The following is a 20,385-nucleotide window of genomic DNA, read 5'->3' as shown; positions in this document are numbered from 1 at the left end:
GTGACCCAATGTCATTATCGCCCAAGCCAGCCAGCCAGCCGTCTGAAGGCACGCAAGGGTTCCCTTGGGTGCCCTTGACTTTCCTGGGGGAGCAGCTCGGACTTGCTGTGGCAGCCCTTGGGTTCTGTTGGCCTTTATGTTTCTTAGAACCTGGAATGCTTTATGAACAAATAAAAATTCAGGGGGATTTCATATAAATATCAGATTCTAGCTTTTCTTGGGGGGAAACAAATGGCCACATTAGGAGCACAGCCCTATCTGGCAGGGATTGGCTGGAGCTGGACGGTGGCTCAGCCCCCTCCACCACGCCCGCCCCGAATTCAGTGTCACTCCCGTGGGTTGCCTCCCCAGTCTGCGCAGCGTTCACGGTCAAAGTCCCGCTCCTGGGTGCCTGGTAGAAATTGATGTCCTCTTGAAACCGACAACCCTTATGACGGAACCCAGCTAGAAGCCAGATGGGGACTTGAACCCGTGCGGTGGGACTCCAACCTAGCCTAAACCCAGTTTGGGACGTGAACCCACGTCCCGGGACCCGAACCCAGCCATAAGCCAGATGGGGACTTGAACCCACAGTTTTTTAAAATTAGAATCATTACGTGGTGTCTGGACTTAGGCAAGTTTAGTTTCTTTGTGTCTCAGCACAGAAGGAATTCAGCGAGATAAAGTGATAGGCGAGAAATAGACTTATTAAGTAGGATGCTTGTGAGAGATGCAAGCAGACAGGCAAAGAAGCACTGTTCCCCGAGGATGAGATGGGCTACATTTTTATAATCCAAGGAAAGCCTGCCTTCTTCCTTGTTCTTCTAGTAATGATGTCAAGTTGACATCATTAGCTCCTCCTTCGTGTCCAGTAAGAGAGCATTTGGCTCTATGAGGTCAAACTAGGGCGGTATGGCACTTATTCAAATCAGCAGAAGGGTGGTCACAGATGCTAAACTATGTTGCATCATCTCAGGTTTCTGCATAATGAGGGTCTCCTACTTTGGAATGTCCTCTTTCCCTTCAACTCCTGTCCTGGGTCCTAAGGGTCATTGTCTTGCTGGACTTGAATGCAGACCTCATATTATCTTTCACTTAATGACCTGAGGCATAGCTCATGCTTTTATTTATGGTTTAATAGTTAAGCAACCTGCTGTGTTCCCGGATGTTCTGACGGCTTTCTTGAGTGATTTGTAACTTACAGGGATCTCCCCAAGTTCCCTAGGATTCCCTCTCTATCTGTGGTCCCTATGGGGACTTCTGCAACCACCTGTGTACCTATCCTGCTCCATCCCTGTCGCTCTCACTTTAGCTGAGCTTTTCCATAAAACCCCATAGCTCCCGTCAATCCTGTACCTGCCTATACTGGAAGCCAGGCTGGTGTTTTCTTCCCTCTTCTGACAAGGCCATTCTGAACGCTCATTCAGATGCGAATTGTGGAGTTCCCGTGGTGGCTCAGTGGCTAACAAATCCGACTAGGAACCATGAGGTTGCGGGTTCGATCCCTGGCCTTGCTCAGTGGGTTAAGGATCCAGCCTTGCCTTGAGCTGTGGTGTGGGTTGCAGACGCTGCTCAGATCCCGAGTTGCTGTGGCTCTGGCGTAGACCCGGCAGCTGTCGCTCCGATTCGACCCCTGGCCTGGGAACCTCCACATGACGAGGGAGCGGCCCTAGAAATGGCAAAACAAACAAACAAACAAAAAAACAAGCAGATGCAAATTGTAACAGAACCAAGCTGAAGGGTTAAGTGCTCAGATTGAATCTCTAATGATCCGTGGTACTCAGGTACTGAGATCGTGAGGATGAAAGGTTGCTGGTTTTCAGCAAGCCTTTACACCAGGCCAGATATAGAGACATAACCCCCGAGAGGTCACACCTGTCAATTCCCAGTTAGTTTGTTACAGGCCAAGGTCAATGTCAGTCTTTGATCTGTTGTTAAGTGATGCAATGCAGTTGCCTATGTTGAATTTGCATCTGCAGCCCAGATTCCCTTCCCAAAGTCCACACGCGCCTGTGTACATGCCAACCCCACAGCTCCACCCTGATGCCCACATCACATCTCTTTGCTTCCAAACCCTCTCCTCCCACAGCCCTCCCCAGCTCAACTGAAAGCAACCCCTTCATCCGCTTCCTTGGGCCAAAGCCTTGGCATCATCCTCGACTCCTCTCTCTGTACCAGCCGCATCTGCTCCGTCAGGACATCCTATTGGCTGTGTCTGAGGCCTCCATGCAGAATCTGACCGCAACCTGCATCCCTCCTCCGATGCTCCCTGCCTGGCCCCTAACTGGTCTCTCCGCTTTCACCCCCACGTCCCTTCATTCTGTTCTCCACTCAGCACCTAAGTCAGATCAAGTCGTCCCCTGCTCTGACCTGGCTCTCCATTTCCCTCGGAGTAACGGCCTTACAGGGTCCTCCAAGGCCCTGTGTGATGTGGGCGTCCCCAGAACCTCCTCTCAGCCCACCCCCTGCCCCCATCGTCCGCCCCAGCCCCAGGCACCTTGATGCTCCCAGAACACAGCACAGGCCTCTTGCTTTGTCCTGGGCCCTGGACCACATCTCCTCTCCCTCCGAGAGCACCCCCCACCCCCACTCCTCATCTCTGTTGCTCTGCTCTAATTTCTTCTTTTTCTTTGTCATCTCCTGCCATCTGACTGCCTATACTATTTATTGTTTCTCTGGCTATTGCCTCTCTCTAGAAGGATGGGGGCATCTCGATCTGTCAGGTCACTGCTGTGTCCCCAGTGCTAAGAACAGAGCCTGGCAGAGTGGCACTCAATAAATATTTGCCGAGGGGATGAAATTCAGTAGATAAAATCCTCCTTACTCCTCATTTTGAGCAGTTTTTTTTTTTGTCTTTTCTAGGGCCTCACCTTCAGCATGTGGAAGTTCCCAGGCAAGGGGTCCAATTGGAGCTATAGCCGCTGGCCTACACCACAGCCACAACAATGCAGGATCCAAGCCACGTCTTCGACATACACCACAGCTCGCGGCAACACCAGATCCTTAACCCACTGAGCGAGACCAGGGATCGAATCTGCATCCTCATGGACTAGTTGGGTTCATTTCCACTGTGCCACAACAGGAACTCCCTCAATCAACTATTCTTTAATTAAAAAATGTGTAAAGCTGGAGTTCCCGTCGTGGCACAGTGGTTAACGAATCCGACTAAGAACCATGAGGTTGCGGGTTTGATCCCTGGCCTTGCTCAGTGGGTTAAGGATCTGGCGTTGCCGTGAGCTGTGGTGTAGGTTGCAGACGCGGCTCAAATCCCGCTTTGCTGTGGCTGTGGTGTAGGCCGGTGGCTACAGCTCCGATTGGACCCCTAGCCTGGGAACCTCCATATGCCGAGGAAGTGCCCTAGAAAAGGCAAAAAGACCAAAAAAAAAATGTGTAAAGCAATTGGGGCAAAATGTTAACAAATTGGTGAATCTGGGTGAAGGGTAAATGGGAGTGTCATTTGCACTCTTCCTGCAACTTGTCTTTAAATCTGAAATCAAAATAAAAGGTTAAAAAAATTAGCCTTCTAACAAAACACCTATAAGGAATAATACCTAACACAGTGGAGAAGGGTGGGTATTGGGGAACATTTTTGCTTTATTTTGTTTAGTCTTTGCAGGCATAATGAGAAAATGACAAAGAAATCACTCCGTTGAAGAAAAAAAAGTTGCACAGCTGTAGTTGATTCTGGAAGTTCTCATGAGTGGCAAATTCATTTTTATAAAGTGCTATGTAAGACGTACCCAATTAAGAGCGAATGAACAGGAGTTGCCCTTGTGGCTCGGCGGAAACGAATCAGACTAGTATCCATGAGGATTCAGATCTGATCTCTGGCCTCACTCATTGCTGTGAGCTGTGGTGTAGGTCGCAGATGCAGCTTGGATCTGGCGTGGGCTGTGGCTGTGGCTGTGGCCGGCAGCGGTGGCTCTGATTCGACCCCTAGCCTGGGAATCTCCATATGCTATGGGTGTGGCCCTAAAAAGCCAAAAAAAAAAAAGATAATTGATTTACCATGTTATACCAATTTCTGCTGTTAGCAAAGAGACCTAGTCATACATACATACACATCCTTTCTCTCATACTGTCTTCCATCATGTTCCATCCCAAGAGATTGGATATAGTTCCCTGTGCTGTTCAGCCAGGAGCTTTATATTTGCTGTGTGTGTGTTTTGTTTGTTTGTTTGTCTTTTTGCCTTTTCTAGGGCTGCTTCCTGCGGCATATGGAGGTTCCCAGGCTAGGGGTCCAATCGGAGCCGCAGCTGTCGGCCTCCACAGAGCCACAGCCACGCGGGATCCGAGCCACGTCTGCAACCTACACCACAGCTCACGGCAACGCCGGATCCTTAACCCACTGAGCGAGGCCAGGGATCGAACCTGCAACCTCATGGTTCCTAGTCAGATTCGTTAGCCACTGCGCCACGACGGGAACTCCCCGTGTGTGTATTTTTAAATCATTTGCCATTAAACTGTAGGCATCATCCCCCTTTACCCTGAACCCTGCCAAATCTGTAAGAACAAGTGTATTCCTGTCACATTACCGCAGTGCACTTTTTTGGAATTCCGGATATTTAGCATCCAAGCCACAGACTCTACTCAGATTTCTCCACTTGCTACAATAATCTTCTTTGCAGCCATGTTTGCCCACCCAGGACTCAGTCCCGGGGTCGCTGTGGCATTCAGCTGCTCCATCCAGCCCGTCCCCTTTAATCTCAAGCAGAGCTCCAGGCCATCTTTGTCGTTCTTGCCCTTGACATTTGGGAGAGTCCAGGCCAATGGTTTTATGGAATGTTGCTCTCTTTGAATCTAATTGATATGGAGGCTGCACTCCAAGAATGCAATCTAAAGAGGCACCCCCACCCTCCCCACCCGCTTTCTGCCCCAGGACCTGGAAGCCGCCGAGAGAGACCCCTATCAGCAACTCGAAAACCCGTGCGGGAGGCTGAGGACCGAGAGGAAGACGCCTCGGCCGTGCTCAGAGCCATCCGGGTGGAGAACGAGGCCCTGCAGAGGGTGATCCTCAGCAGAAAGGCCGAGCCCCCCGCCAGCCCGCCGCAGGTGCGTCCCCGGGCAGAGGGTACGGATGGAGGAGGCTTGGGCTATTCAGGGACCAGGCGGTGTCTGTCTGAGCAGGGCTTGCAAAGAGCCCGGGGTGAGGAAAGAGGGATGTGGTGGCATCCCTGACCTCAGACCAGTCACTGCTTGATGCACAGCTGCACACTGCCCTGTCAAAATCCCCATTCCCGGAGTGCCCGTCGTGGCGCAGTGGTTAACAAATCCGACTAGGAATCAGGAGGTTGCAGGTTCGATCCCAGGCCTCACTCAGGGGGTAAAGGATCTGGCGTTGCCGTGAGCTGTGGTGTAGGTTGCAGACATGGCATTGCTCTGGCAGTGGTGTAGGCCAGCGGCTACAGCTCTGATTAGACCCCCTAGCCTAGGAACCTCCATATGCCACGGGAAGCGGCCTTAGAAAAGGCAAAAAGACAAAAAAAAAAGAATTAAAAGAAAAAAAAAAGTCCCCATTCCCTCCACTCCTTTCCCATCTTCTCTTTCCTAAGTCTAAACTGGATGCTCATATGCCTCCACTTTTTGCTAGTCTTCCTGCAAACCCTAAATCCCTTAGACTAGGGTTGCAGACTGGTGGGTCAGAGAAAGAATGGAGCAAACAGTCAGCTCTGGCTTCTCTGGAAAGATCTGCTTCCCCGGAGCATGAGCCCTTCCAGGCTCCACAGTCCCCACCACTCCCTAATGTCTCACCCTGGTCCGCTTCACCTGCTCAGGAAACCCCCTCTGGTCCTGCAAGTATGTGAGGTGGGGCCCACAGCCTTTGGCTTTGAGCAGCAGGGAGGAGACTGGACGGAGGGTAGAGGGGGCGCCTGGAGGCCGTGGACATCCCTCTGTGTCCCCATCCTTGGTCAGAAGCCTGTTGCCCAACTCACCTGCTGAAATGCTCTACCTTAACGTGTCCTACTTGATGCTCCTAGTTGCCCTGAAACAGCCAGGGCAGGTTTCATCACCCTGCTTTCTAGCGCTGGCTGGTGGCCCTCAGGGCATCAAGGTGGCTTTTTGCAGGACATGGCTGTGGAAGTGGCCGAGGTCTGCCTGCCTGTAAGCCCAGGGGCCCCACCCACATGGCCAGTCGCTCCCCACACCCCATTGTGGGCTGCTCTTTGGGGTGCTGATTGAGCAGCATCCGTTGTCGTTTTCCCGGTGCTTGGCCCTTGGCCCCTGACATTTGTGTCTCTGATCTCGAGAGGGTCTGTACCTCCGTCAGTGAAGAGTGTGCCGTGGGTGGCTTTATTCTGACCTCAGATCACGTGATTCCATCATTCCAGGACACAGAGGGACCACCAGCAAAGTCATGGACCAGTCTGCTGAAGGAGGAGACCCCTGAGGTCAGTGAAGGCCCGAGAGGAACAACAGAGCCCCATGCCCCCCTCACCCACCAGCACCCACCAGCACCCAATAGTCTCCAGAGGGCCTTCCCCTCACGGTCCCAGTAGGTCCTTACTGTGCTGCAGAATGTGGCACCCTGGCATTCTGCCCATCTCCCAGATGGGGAGGCCCGGGCTGGATCTGGTCTCCCAAGTCCCCCAGGGTCCCCCAAGGTCTGCCAGGCCTGCTGACTCCAGTTCCTTGTTACGTTTCTATTTCCTGCCAGAATAACACAAAAATGGATCTTAGTATCCTAAATTGATACATTTCTGGGGAGCTCCCGTCGTGGCACAGCAGAAACGAATCCAACTAGGAACCATGAGGTTGCGGGTTCCATCCCTTGCCTCGCTCAGTGGGTGAAGGATCCGGTGTTGCTGTGAGCTGTGGTGTAGGTCGCAGACGTGGTTCAGATCTGGCGTTGCTGTGGCTGTGGTGTAGGCTGGCGGCTACAGCTCTGATTCGACCCCTAGCCTGGGAACCTCCATATGCCATGGGTACGGCCCTAAAAGGACAAAAGACAAACAAACAAAACCCATTTCTGTCTATATCCACCTAGATCAATTAGGCCTATCTTGGCAACGATGGCCCTCAGAAATATGAGCGTGAATTAATAAAACGCCCGGGAATGTCTTTGTTACATTGTGCGCAAATCTATGCCATGTCCTCAAAATACAGACGTGGCCAAGGCAGACCAGATTAGCCCCTTGACCTCAGGGAGCTGGCAGGCAGCATTCTGGCAAATTCATACATATACGAGGTGACTTCAGAGAGAAACAACAATAAAAGGCACTAAGTGAGGGAGTGACAGAGCCTGGGATGGTGGCTACCTCCCACGGGGTGGTTGGAGGAAGCCCCTTGCAGGCTGAGCCCTGTCTCTTAAGAAGGAGCCAGCCAGTAGCAGGGATCAGCATTCCAGGTGGAAGGGCAGGGGGAGAGCTTCGAAGTGGGAATGAGCCTGGCCTGATCCAGGAGAAGAGGGCGGGGATGGGGGTTGGGGGGTGGGGAGGACAGGGGCGAATTGGAAAGGCCACTCATGAAATAGAGTTCTGGGCAGGGAAGCCCCCCCAAGAGCCACGTAGTGGTTTTCTATTTTTTAATTTGTTGGTCTTTTTGTCTTTCTAGGGCCACACCCACGGCACATGGAGGTTCCCAGGCTAGGGGTCTATTCCGAGCTACAGCTGCTGGCCTACACCACAGCCACAGCCACGTAGGATCCGAGCCATGTCTGCGACCTACACCATAGCTCACGATCCTTAACCCACTGAGCAAGACCAGGGATTGAACCTGCAACCTCATGGTTCCTAGTTGGATTCGTTTCCGCATCGCCATGATGGGACCCCCACCCCGTAGTGGATTTTTTTTTTTTTTTTGTAGCTATCCCACTTTTTCTGTTAATTCCCGATCAATCCTACTTTTTCTAGTATTTCCCGATCATCTTAAACCGTCGCCAGCCAATATTTCTGACAGGTTGGCCATGCGGTCCACCCTGTGGTCTGGGTTTTCTGGGTGACCTGAACCCTGACTCCCAGAGCTTCCAGCGACTGCACTTATTTGCAGATGGAGAGCAGAGCACCTTTCTCGTTTCGATGAGAAATGAAAAAGAAGGGGGAAAGGCGGGGCGGTTTAAAAATCAAAGGGTCCAATGTTCCTGGAAATCTCCACGGAGCCCCATTGCTTCATAGCAAACAGCACAAGAGGTTCATTGGAGGTGGGGAGAGGTTTTGATGAGAGAAGGTTTTCAGTAGCTCATTGAAGCAGATTTTTTGCCGGGACCTCCCAGATCAAAAGAAATCGAGAGTCCCGTCTTTTTACAAAGATCGTGGGAGGGGATTCAAAATCGAGTCAGCCTCCGGCAGCACCTGTCACACTCCTCCCTGTTCCCCCAAAATGGGGCTGATGGCCTGAGCCCTATGTCCCTTTGCCTGTGGCTCTGCTGTGGCTGGAGCCAAGCGTGTCACCTCGGGCCCCTCTTTAACAAGCTGTGCCATCCTCCCTCAGCCTCCTTCCATCACCGTGGCGACCAGCACACAGGAACCGGCCAGGGCAGCAGAGGGAGCCAGAGCTGTCAGCGAAGCCATGGACAGAATCGGCCTTTTGGGGAGCAGGTATTTATCAAGGCGGCCGCAGAACAAAAACAACCTGTAGCCTCCGTGTAGCCACGAGGATCTTATTAACACAGTTTTCTTTGCATTTCCTACATTATTCTGGACCATTTAAACCTGCTCCCTTAGACTGCACCCCGGCCCCCCTTACCCTCCCTCCATCCCTAAAGCCTAAGACGCATGGCTGGCTGTGCAGTGCCCATGCCTGGCCAAGGGTGAAATCCAGCCTGCGTAACGGTCTCTCAGCTGAGGCCCTGGCCTGAGAGCTGTGTCAACCCCAAGAGGGATGGGGGCTTTTTCTCTGCGCAAAGGAGAACGAACGTTCATGGCCAAGCTGTGCCTGCTTCCGGTCCGTGTCCACTCCAGAGGGAGTTTGCTTTTTATAATTTGTAGAAAAACTCTGAATAGGCTAAAGGCAGGGCTAGCCATTCTCCAGGCGTCTGCAGACCCCACATTGGAACCATGCTGTGTCCCACTGAGGCCATAAGGAAGAGCTTGAAGCGTCCTCAGAGTTCCCGTGGTGGCTCAGTGGGTTAAGAACCTGGCGTGTACCCATGAGGAAGCAGGTTCCATCCCTGTCCTCTCTCAGTGGGTTAAGGATCTGGCAATGCCACAAGCTGCCACATAGGTCACAGATGCAGTTCGGATCCAGTGTTGCTATGGCTGTGACATAGGCCAGCAGCTGCAGCTCCAATTCAGCCCCTATCCTGGGAACTTCCATATGTGGGGAAAAAAAAAAAAAGAAAGAAAGAACGTGAGGTTTCCTCTGCAATTAAAATGGCTGGGCCATGAGAATATTTTATTTTATTTTGTCTGTTTTTTTTTTTTTTTGTCTTTTTACGGCCACACTCATATGGAGCATATGGAGGTTCCCAGGCTAGGGGTCCAATCGGAGCTACAGCTGCCGGCCTACACCACAGACACAGCAACTCCAGATCCAAGCTGTGTCTGCGACCTACACCACAGCTCATGGCAACGCTGGATCCTTAACCCACTGAGTGAGGCCAGAGATCAAACCCGCAACCTCATGGTTCCTAGTCGGGTTCGTTTCTGCTGCGCCACAATGGGAACTCCCATGAGGGTATTTTATATCGCATAGTTTCCTTTACAAGCAGCACACATAGCACCAAATGCTTCTTTCTTCATCACCAAGATCCTTTGTGCTTCAGGGTCTTGGGGTTCTCAGCCTTAAATGGCACAAGTGGGATGTGTTTGCAGACAACCCTCTGCTGGCTTTGGAATGCCTTTGACCTCAGAAACTAGAGGTGCAAAGCCGGTCTCTAGTCCAGGAGTCGGGGGAGATCTTCAGGGCCAGATAGCGAATATTTCAGGCTTTTAACTTTTGGTTTGTTTGAACAACCCTTTAACAACATAAAAACCATTCTTAGCTTGCAGGCTGCATAGAAACAAGCTGCAGGCTGCATGTGCCCTGCAGGCTGTACTGGGGTGTCTCTAGACCCTGCTGTAGACGCTTAATAGTTAGCAGTCAGCTTTTGGGGGGGCGGGGGGGGACGGCACAGGTGCAGCATATGGAGGTTCGCAGGCTGGGGGTCGAATCAGAGCTACAGCTGCCAGCAGCGTGGTCCTGCAGCAGGACCACAGCCACGCCAGATCTGAGCTGTGTCTGCGATCCACACCACAGCTCACAGCAACGCTGGATCCTTAACCCCCTGAGCAAGGCCAGGGATCAAACCCGCATCCTCATGGATACCAGCCACAAGGGGAACTCCCCAGCAGTCAGCTTAAAGGAGATCAGCTGGCCTTCTGGCCCCAAGCCATTTCTCTTGCTTGGCCCTTCTTTCATCGCTAATTGTCCAGATATTTATAAAGGGAGAAAGACCGGCCTCTGTGGTGCCCTTGAACTGTCTGTGGGGTATATGTTCTTCTTGAATTGTCACTTCTCTCTGAAATAGAAAAGTAGCAGTGGTACCCTTGCTGGGAATGTTCTCTGTTGTGTGGCGTTTGTGACTACCCGTTCGCTAAAACAAAATCAATTTCAGACAACAGCAGAAGCTTCTGCAAGTCCTCCAGGCCACCGAAAGTGACTCTGCCCGACGCCACCAGGTTGTTGCACGAGCTGAGGCGCAAGTGCTGGACCCAGAGGTGAGAACCTTGACTTCTGGGGATTTCCCAAGGCATTCATGTCCCCCCTGAAGGCGGAGGGAGGAAGGGCCCGATCCTGTCCACTGAGCGCATCTTTCTGCCCGAGCCTCCACCTGCCCGCCTCTCCAGCACACAGACACAGACATAATGGAGCGCGAAGTTTCAGCAGACAGAAGCCCGTTCACACAAGAGGAAATATAAATAGCCTGTAAGCCCATAGAAACATAGCCAACATCACTGGAAATCAAGGAATACAGGAGTTCCCTGGTGGCTTGGCGAGTTAAGGATCCCGCATTGCCCCTGCTGTGGCTCCGGTTGCTGCTATGGCCTGGGTTTGAGCTCTGGCCCTAGAACTTCTGCATACCATGGGCAGGGCCAAAAATAAAGAAATACAAGTTAGAGCAACTTTAATATCCCCTCTGATATCTGAGTTAACAATTTTTTTTTTTGTCTTTTTGGGGCTGCACCTGTGGCATATGGAGGTTCCCAGGCTAGGGGTCCCATCGGAGCTACAGCTGCCGGCCTACGCCGCAGCCTCAGCAAAGACAGATCCAAACCGCGGGTGCAACCCACACCACAGCTCACGGTAACCCTGGATCCTTAACCCAATGAGCAAGGGCAGGGATCAAACCCACATCCTCATGGATACTAGTTGGGTTCGTTACTGCTTGAGCCACAACGCGAGCCCCCTACCCAAGCCTTTCTTACAACTCTTTAGTAGAGGGGTCACCCATGTGTGATTGGCCAGGGGGGACTTCAACAGGAAGCCCTCCCAAAGCCACACATAAATCTCATACGACAGCAGAAAGAGCCCTGCTCCAGCCCAGACTGGAGCTCTGGCTTTGAGTCTGGCCTCATCATTTAGAGGTCGTGTGACCTTAGATAAGCCTCTTAAGCCTCTGGTCCTGGGAGTGTGTGGCTGTTGAAGTGGGTAAATAATCCACAGCCCAGGGGCTGGAATAAGAAAGGGCTGTGAGAGTAGCACCTCAGGGCCTGGCACAAGGCAAGGAGGGACCAGAAAATATCAGTTGAAAGTTTGCCATCTAGAAAAACCTAGGGAGAGCAAAGCTTTGTTCTCATAGTTGCTTTTCTTGCTTCTATGAAGATCCTAAGTGTGTTAATTCTTTTTTTTTTTTTTGTCATTTCTTGGGCTGCTCACATGGCATATGGAGGTTCCCAGGCTAGGGGCCTAATCGGAGCTGTAGTCACCAGCCTACGCCAGAGCCACAGCAACGCGGGATCTGAGCCGCATCTGTGACCTACACCACAGCTCACGGCAACGCGGGATCCTTAACCCACTGAGCAAGGGCAGGGATCAAACCCGCAACCTCACGGTTCCTAGTCAGATTCATTAACCACTGCGCCACAACGGGAGCTCCTTAAGTGTGTTAATTCTCAGCCACATTAAAAAGAGCCTGGATGTATCACGTCTCCCTCTATTATAGCAGTCAAAAAACCCAGGGCACATTGACTTACACAACCAAGAGAAGAAAAATGACAGATTTCTTTGTAGTGAATGCCCCTGTCGGGATCAGGTGTGGCTTGATCCAGCAGCTCACAGTATCTACACCATCTCAGCTACATCCTTGAGCCCCATCCCTACTTCAGTGCCCCATCCCGGCTCTGCAGTCTGCCTGCGATCCCTCAATAGCTAGAGTGATTCCCCCCTCTCACTCTCAGACCCCACAGTTAGGAGAGAAGAGCAGTTTCTCTACACATGGATCTGAGATTGGGTCATGTGCCCGTCACTGAGTCACTCCCTCTAGGTGGCCCAGGTGACAGGACACACTGCTTGATTGGAGCAGTTCAGCTCCTCCTGGGAGTAGGAAAGCATCCATCCCCCTTATACCTCACGGCTGAGAAAAGAGAGGGGGCGACTTCGCCAAGGGACAAGCAGATGATCTTCATTGGTGGGGGGGGGGGCAGTGAGTTCCAGGGACCAGAAGCTTCCCAGCCAGGGTTTGCTTCAGCCCCTCCACCCCCACCCCAGGGATCCTAAATCAAGCAGAAGTAGCCATCGAGTTGCAGCGCTGACAAGTTGTGACACTTCCTTAGTTAATAGACCCTTCATTTAGAAACCCTGCTGTAGGAATTTGCACATTTTCGATTGCACTGGGCATGAGATCCAGCAGCCCCTCCGAGAGGCAGCTCGCCTCCCATCTGGCCTCCTCCTTACCGCCAACAGCCACGGCGAACAGCACGGCATCTTCACGCCTCCCACGCCGCTCACCTGGCAGCGGGACGCGCCTCCCAAGCACATGCTCATTAACCTCCAATTACCGGCTCCCCCCCCCCCGCCCCGCACCTCTAGCTGGACCAGTTGAGTTTTAGCACCATCCTGCAAGCCCGGGACTCAGGCCCAGGGCAGCAGAGGGCTTGGCCTGAGCCAAACACCACCCCGCAGGAGAGAAGGGGGAGGAAGCCCTGGGGTCTGCTCGTAAAACCCCGCCCTGCTTTCCTGCTGGGAGCTGACCCCCCTCCCTCCGAGTCCCCATCCCATATCGCGAGTGGCAATCAAGCCTCATCCAAACACACGCTGAGAGCACTAGCACGTTTCACTGGCTATTAATTAAAAAAATAAGTAGGGAACAGTTGCTGTGCATTTGCTCAGCTTCCTGCTCACAGAAGCATCGCAGATTATAGTGCTAATTAAGAGAGGGCAGTGCAGCCGAGGAAAGCACCATTTTATGAGTGGCTGATCCGTGGTGACCAGCCCTGCAGTCAGGGCTGAAGGGGCCTCAGGAAGCCATTCCACCGTGTGGCCCTTGATCAATGGCTCGGGCCCTCTCTGACCAGACAGCCTACCTGCCAAGAAGGCAGGCATTAAAATCAGTGGAGACAGTGTTCCCTGGTGGCTCAGGGGGCTAAGTTTCCTGCATTGTCCCTGCTGTGGCTCAGGGTGCCTCTGTGGCCGGATTCAATCCTTGGCCCTGGAACTTCCACATGTCAAAAGCAAAGCCTAAAATATAAAGGAAATGTTGTTTTCAGTATTTTTTTTAATTTCCTCAATACATTTTTTTTTCCTACTGTACAGCATGGTGACCCAGTTACACATACAGGTATACATCCTTTTTTTCTCCCATTATCAGGCTCCATCATAAGTGACTAGATAGGTTCCCAGTGCTACACAGCAGGATCTCATTGCTAATCCATTTCAGAGGCAATAGTCTGCATCTATTCACCCCAAAATCCCAATCCATCCCACTCTCCCAACCCAAATGTCCATCAGCAGATGACTGGATTAGGAAAATGTGGTATATATACAGAATGGAATACTACTCAGCCATAAAAAAGAACAAAATCATGCCATTTGCAGCAACATGGATGGAACTAGAGACTCTCATACTGAATGAAGTAAGTCAGAAAGAGAAAGACAAATACTGTATGATATCAAAAACAAATTTTAATTTAAAAACAAAAAATAAAAATACCGAGTTCCCACTGTGGCACAATGGGTTAAGACTCCAACTATAGCAGCTCCGGTCACTGTGGAGGTGCAGGTTCAATCCCCGACCTGACAAAGTGGGTTAAAGGATCCCGCAGTTGCCACAGCTACAGCTGGGATTCAATCCCTGGCCCGGGAACTTCCATATACCGTGGGTGTGGCCATATATATATATATATTTTTTAATTTTAAAAGCAAAATCAATGGAGGAGAGAAACGGCCAGAAATGGCCTCTTACAGAGTGCACCCAGGCCAGGACTGCCGGGCAGGGACTGAGATCCGGGTGTGGATCTCATGTAATCTCCGGGACAGCATCCTCCAGGAGACGGTGTCACCTCCTGCTCCCCAACCTGGCTGAGGGGCGTCAGGCGGCTTGTCCAGGGTCCTGTGTTATCTACCTGATTAGCTGCGCCATCTGCCAGGCAGCCACAACCACGTGTCACAGGCTGGGTGGCTTAAACAACAGAAGCTTATTTTCTCACAGTTCTGGAAGCTCATCCAAGGTGTTGGCAGGTTGGGTTTCTCCTGAGGCCTCTCCTTGGCTTGCAGGTGGCCACCCTCTCATGTTTTCTCCCTGGTATCTCTCTAGGCATCCACGTGTCCTTTCTTTTTCTTTTTCTTTTCCTTTCTTTCTTTCTTTCTTTCTTTCTTTCTTTCTTTCTTTCTTTCTTTCTTTCTTTCTTTCTTTCTTTCTTTCTCTCTTTCTTTCTCTCTCTCTCTCTTTCTTTCTCTCGCTCTCTTTCTTTCTTTCTTCCTCCCTCTTTCTTTCTTTCTTTCTTTCTTTTTTTCTTTCTTTCTTTCTTTCTTTCTTTCTTTCTTTCTTTCTTTCTTTCTTCCTCTCTTTCTCTCTCTCTCTCTCTCTCTCTCTCTCTCTTTCTTTCTTTCTTTTAAGCTTTTTAGGCCCACAGGTACAGCATATGGAAGTTCCCATGCCAGGGGTCCAAATTGGAGCTGCAGCTGCTGGCCCATGCCAGAGCCACACCAGATCCTTATCCCACGGAGGGAGGCCAGGGATCGAACTTGCAACCTCATGGTTCCTAGTCAGACTGTTTCCGCTGTGCCACGACAGGAACTCTGACAAGCAGCAGCTTGATGTGGGATCTCAGTTCCCAGACCAGCTCTCAGTGCCCGGGCTGTGCAGCGAGAGCGCCAGATTTAAGCACAAAACCACCAGGGAACTTTCAGAATCTGATGCCTTTTAAACATCTTTTGTTATTTGCAGATTCTTACAGAAAATACTAAGTGTCAGGGTTCACAGTAACTCTGTTTTAAGTGCCTTAAAAATATAAGCTCATTTAATCTCCACGATAGCCATTTGTAATGGGTGCTGTCTTTTTTTTTTTTTTTTTTGTCTTTTTAGGGCTACACCCATGGCATATGGAGGTTCCCAGGCTAGGGGTCAAATGAGAGCTGTATCTGCTGGCCTACACCACAGCCATAGCAACACAGGATCTGAGCCACATCTGCAACCCACACCACAGCTCATGGCAATGTCCGATCCTTAACTGATCGAGGCCAGGGATCGAACCTGCATCCTCGTGGATGCTAGTCAGATTCACTTCCACTGAGCCACGATGGGAACTCCTTTTTGCTTTTTAGGGCCACACCTTCGGCATAGGGAGGTTCCCAGGCTAGGGATCGAATCAGAGCTGCAGCTGCAGGCCTCCTCCACAGCCACAGCAACCTGGGATCCTTAATCCACTGACCAAGGCCAGGAATTAAACCCACATCCTCAACAGACACGACATCGGGTTCTTAACCGGCCTAGCCACCATGGGAACTCTGCATGGGTGCTATTCTTATCCTCAGTGTACAGGGCAAATACCAAGGCACTGAGAGGTTAAATACCCCTTTGGAGAGAGGACGCTACCTGTTTTCATCTTTGGCATTCCCTTTCTCCTCCTTAAGGACACATCGGGACCGAAAGCAGAAGAGATCAAAGATGTTGTCTGCGTGACGGTGGAAATCCTCTCCAACTGGGGCAATGCGTCATGTGTGGGTCTCACCGAAGTTGAGTTCTTTGACCAGAGCAACACAAAGCTTTACGTGTCACCTCACGACGTGGACATCCGGAGTGCCGACACGCCCGGGGACCCAGGCCACCTGGTCAATAGGAACTTAGCTGTAAGTGGAGCAGCCTTGAATGAAGCTTGGCTGCGTGTTTTTTTCAGGTTTTTTTTGTTTGTTTGTTTTGTTTTTTCTCATTAAAAAAAAAAAAAAGTTTTATTGGGAGTTCCCATCGTGGCTCAGGGGGCCCGAACTTGACTAAGATCCATGAGGACGCAGGTTCAATCCTTGGCCTCGCTCCGTGGGTTAAAGGATCTGGGTGAGCTGCTGTGTAGGTCACGGACGAGGCTTGGATCTGGCGTTGCTGTGGCTGTGGTGTAGGCCGGCAGCTACAGCTCTGATTCGACCCCTAGCCTGGGAAGTTCCATATGCCACCCTAAAAAGCAAAAAAAAAAAAAAAAAGTTTTATTGACGTATAGTTGATTTACAAGGTTGTGATAATTTTTGCTGCACAGCAAAGTGATTCAGTCATCCATATACACACATCCATTCTCTTTCAGATTGTTTCCCATATAGATGATCACAGAATATTGGGTAGCATTCTTTGTGCTCTACAGCAGGTTCCCGTTGGCCCATCATTGCCTATACCTCAGTGTGCATGTGCCAGCCCCAAACCCCCAGTCCATCCATTCCCCACCGCCCCACCCCGCACCTGTCCCCTTTGGCAACTGTAAGTTTTTCAAAGTCTGTGTTTCTGTTTCCACTCTGCAAATAAGTTCAGTTGTATTCTTTTTTTAAGGTTCCACATGTGAGTGATATCATGTGATGTTTGTCTTTCACTGTCTGACTAACTACACTTAGTATAATAGTTTCTAGGTCCATCCATGTTGCTGCAAATGACCTATTATTTCATTCTTTTTTATGGCTGAGTAATATTCCATTGCATAGAAGTACCACATCTTCCTAATTCATTCATCTGTCGATGGACATTTAGGTTGCTTCCATGTCTTGGCTATTATAAATAGTGCTGCACTGAATATTGGGGTGCATGTATCTTTTCAAATTATAGTTTTCTCCAGATAGGTGCCCAGGAGTGGGATTGCTGGATCGTATGGTAATTCTGTTTTTAGTTTTTGAGAAACCTCCGTACTGATTTCCATAGTGGTTCTATCAGTTTACATTCCCACCAACAGTGTAAGAGGGTTCCCTTTTCTCTGCACCCTCTCCAGCACTTATTGTTTATAGACTTTTTGATGATTTGACCTTGTGGTTTTTTTGTTTGTTTGTTTTGTTTTGTTTTAATTTTAGGGCCACACCCTCAGCATATGGAGGTTCCCAGGCTAGGGGTTGAATCGGAGCTGTAGCCACCAGCCTACACCACAGCTATAGCAATGTCAGATCTGAGCCACGTCTGCGACCTACACCACAGCTCACAGCAATGCCAGATCCTTAATCCACTGAGCAAGGCCAGGAATCAAACCCAAAACCTCATGGTTCCTTGTCTGATTCGTTTCCACTGAGCCACAATGGGAACTCCTTGGACTCGTGTTTGGTTTTTTGTTTGTTTGTTTGTTTTTTGTCTTTTGTCTTTTTAGGGCCTCACTTGCAACATATGGAGTTTCCCAGGCTAGGGGTTGAATCGGAGCTGTTTCTGCTGGCCTACACCACAGCCACAGCAAGGCCAGATCCAAGCCGCGTCTTTGACCTACACCACAGCTTACGGCAACGCTGGATCCTCAACCCACTGAGCGAGGCCAGGGATCGAACCTGCAACCTCATGGTTCCTAGTTGGATTCGTTTCCGCTGAGCCACAACGTGAACTCCTTGGCCTCGTGTTTTGATGCATTTTTTTCTGCGCACCATAAGTCTTCGGAAAGAGTGCAGACGCAGGGAGGGCCAGGATGATGTAATGGTCCACGGCCATTCATTTGACCAGAGGAGGGAGGAGCCTGAGGGAACAGTGCGGGTGGGGATCTCTAGACTGTACCCCTGCCCTGAGCCCTTTTCCAAATCTCTGCTCGGTGGGGGATTCTTGGGGGGCGGGGGGCAGACACAAAGAGGAGCCAGTTCACCCCCTTAATCCACCTTGCAGGTTACCATGCTCACCACCCAACATGGGACCTTGGGGGTCAGTGAGGGCAATACCCTCGTTCTGTAGATGAAGAAACTAAGGCTTGGACAAGGGCATTGACTTGGTCAAGGTCACACTGCTGGAAAGGGGTGCTAGGGCCAAGGGCAAACCCTGCAGCCTGGCCCAGGGCCCAGGTACCTCCTCCAGGCCCTGCTTCCCTGGAGCATGGCGTGTGCCCCCAGCAAATGTGGACCATCGCTTTCTTTTAAATATCTAACCATTAAAAAAGGGAAAAGCACTGGCATTTTCTCTGCTTTCCCGCTTGCAAGTCAGACACAGGAGACTATGCTCTAAGCTGCCACAGTCAGTGATCTCTGGGAGGGGCCTGGGAAACAGGGCACAGAGCTGGCCTCTGGGCCACAGAGCTGGCTGGACAAGGGACGAAGGCATTGGGAAGACTTTCCCTTGGGTGCTTTTGGGAATCTTTTACATTTCCTACCGTGTGCATGTATTTTCTATTCCAGAGAACAAAGTCGAAATTTTTTTTTAAGTATTGAAAATGAAAATAGTTGCCACCTGTTCAGTTCTTGCCTTGTGCCAGGCCTGGTGCTAAGTGCGTGATGTGTCTACTCTTATTTAAACCTGACATGGCACAGGCTCCAGAAGCAGAAAGGCCTGGGTTCAAAGCTTAACTCCTGACGGCTTCATGCCCATGGACAGTGCACCTAACAGCACCTTTGGTTTTCTCATCTATAAAATGGGATTCATAATAGGGCTTACCTCAACACGCTGTTGTAAGGATCACACGTAAACACAGCTCTTGCACCATGGAGTTCCCACTGTGGCTCAGCAGGTTAAGGACCCGATGTAGTCTCCATGAGGACGTGAGTTCGATCCCTGGCCTCGCTCAGTGGGTTAAAGATCTGGCATTGTTGCAAGCCATGGTGTAGGTTCCCAGATGTGGCTTGGATCTGGTGTTGCTGTGGCTGTGGTGTAGGCTGGCTGCTGCAGCTCTGATTTGACCCCTAGCCTGGGAACTTCCAGATGCCACCGGTGTGGCTCTAAAAAAAAAAAAAAAAGAGCTAACACCATGCCTCACTCTTCTAAAGGGCTCCAAACATCAGCTATTATTGTTTTCACTGGTATTCGTCGTTGTTGTAATACCACTATGAAGTTATTCCCATTTAAACAAAAAGAAGCCGGGGAGTTCTTGTCGTGCCCACAGCGGAAACAAATCCCGAATCCGACTAGGAACAATGAGGTTGCGCAGGTTCGATCCCTGGCCTCGCTCAGTGGGTTAAGGATCCGGCGTTGGTATGAGCTGTGGTGTAGGTCGCAGATGCAGCTCAGATCTGGTGTGGCTGTGGCATCGGCCAGCAGCTATAGCTCTGATTAGACCCCTAGCCTGGGAACCTCCATATGCCGTACTTGTGGCCCTAAAAAAAAAAAAGAAAAAGAAACGGGAGTTCCCTGGTGGCAGAGCTGGTTAAGGATGCAGCACTGTCATTGCTGTGGCTTGGGTCACTGCTGTGGAGCAGGTTCAGTCCCTGGCCCTAGAACTTCAGCATGCCATGGACATGGTCAAAAATAAATAATTAAATAATAACAAGATGAAGCAAGAAAGGTGGGGGGGGGTCCTTCAGAATCCCTGATTCTAGGGATCCAGGTTCTGGTCTTGGCCTTGGGCCACTTGCCTGTCTTCTCTGAGAGCCATTTTTTTTCTGCCCCCGTAGAATGGGAGTAGAGGGCCTGGCTCATCCGTAGGATTCTTATCTCGCCAGCAAAACAAACTGAGTCTGGCTTGCTTCAGTAAGTTTTAGAAAAGAAATTTGTTGCAAGTCTTTTGAGTAGCTGCGTATTCGCTGTCACCCAGGGCAGCAGAGGCCAGGTCCTGCCCCGTGGGCACGTTGGGGTTCTGGGTAGCATCTCAGGATGCACGAGGAACACCGTGGATTTGGTCTCTTCTTTGGGGGGGTGGGGGTGCTGTGTCTGTCCGTCGATTGCTCAGTTTTTTTGTCATCGTGTCCCTCTGTTAGAGATAGCCAGTCCCGGGACAGGAAGACTGATGGACCAACCTGGCTAGGAGGGTAGGCACTTCAATGTCAGTTCCACCAAGATGGCCCAGAGGGGCAGGGAGAGAATTCGCCCTGAATTCACAGTTGTTGCTGAAAGAAAGGCAGGAGAGGGTCTACATAGCCAGGATCCCGTCCACAGGGTTGGGCTGGGTGGTGTCTGAGCCTGCTTGAAGG

The 20,385-nt window shown here is 50.9% G+C and overlaps 1 protein-coding gene across 3 annotated transcripts in view; it reads left to right on the top strand.

The window, feature by feature from the left end:
• Window positions 1–20,385, top strand: part of KATNIP (katanin interacting protein) — a 218,146-nt gene that overhangs the window by 121,031 nt on the left and 76,730 nt on the right. For 2 of the 3 annotated variants that reach the window (XM_047780241.1, XM_047780239.1), the window contains 5 exons: window positions 4,859–5,031; window positions 6,309–6,368; window positions 8,407–8,513; window positions 10,511–10,613; window positions 15,967–16,182. In XM_047780241.1, the coding sequence (XP_047636197.1) occupies window positions 4,859–5,031; window positions 6,309–6,368; window positions 8,407–8,513; window positions 10,511–10,613; window positions 15,967–16,182 (659 nt within the window). The remainder of the gene's footprint in view (window positions 1–4,858; window positions 5,032–6,308; window positions 6,369–8,406; window positions 8,514–10,510; window positions 10,614–15,966; window positions 16,183–20,385) is intronic. The other variant, XM_047780240.1, reaches the window with a different exon arrangement.

This window comes from Phacochoerus africanus, chromosome 5 (assembly GCF_016906955.1).
Source record: "Phacochoerus africanus isolate WHEZ1 chromosome 5, ROS_Pafr_v1, whole genome shotgun sequence".
NCBI classification, from domain to species: domain Eukaryota; kingdom Metazoa; phylum Chordata; class Mammalia; order Artiodactyla; family Suidae; genus Phacochoerus; species Phacochoerus africanus.
Note: the sequence above shows the minus strand (reverse complement) of the source record. Positions and strands in the feature narration are given on the sequence as shown.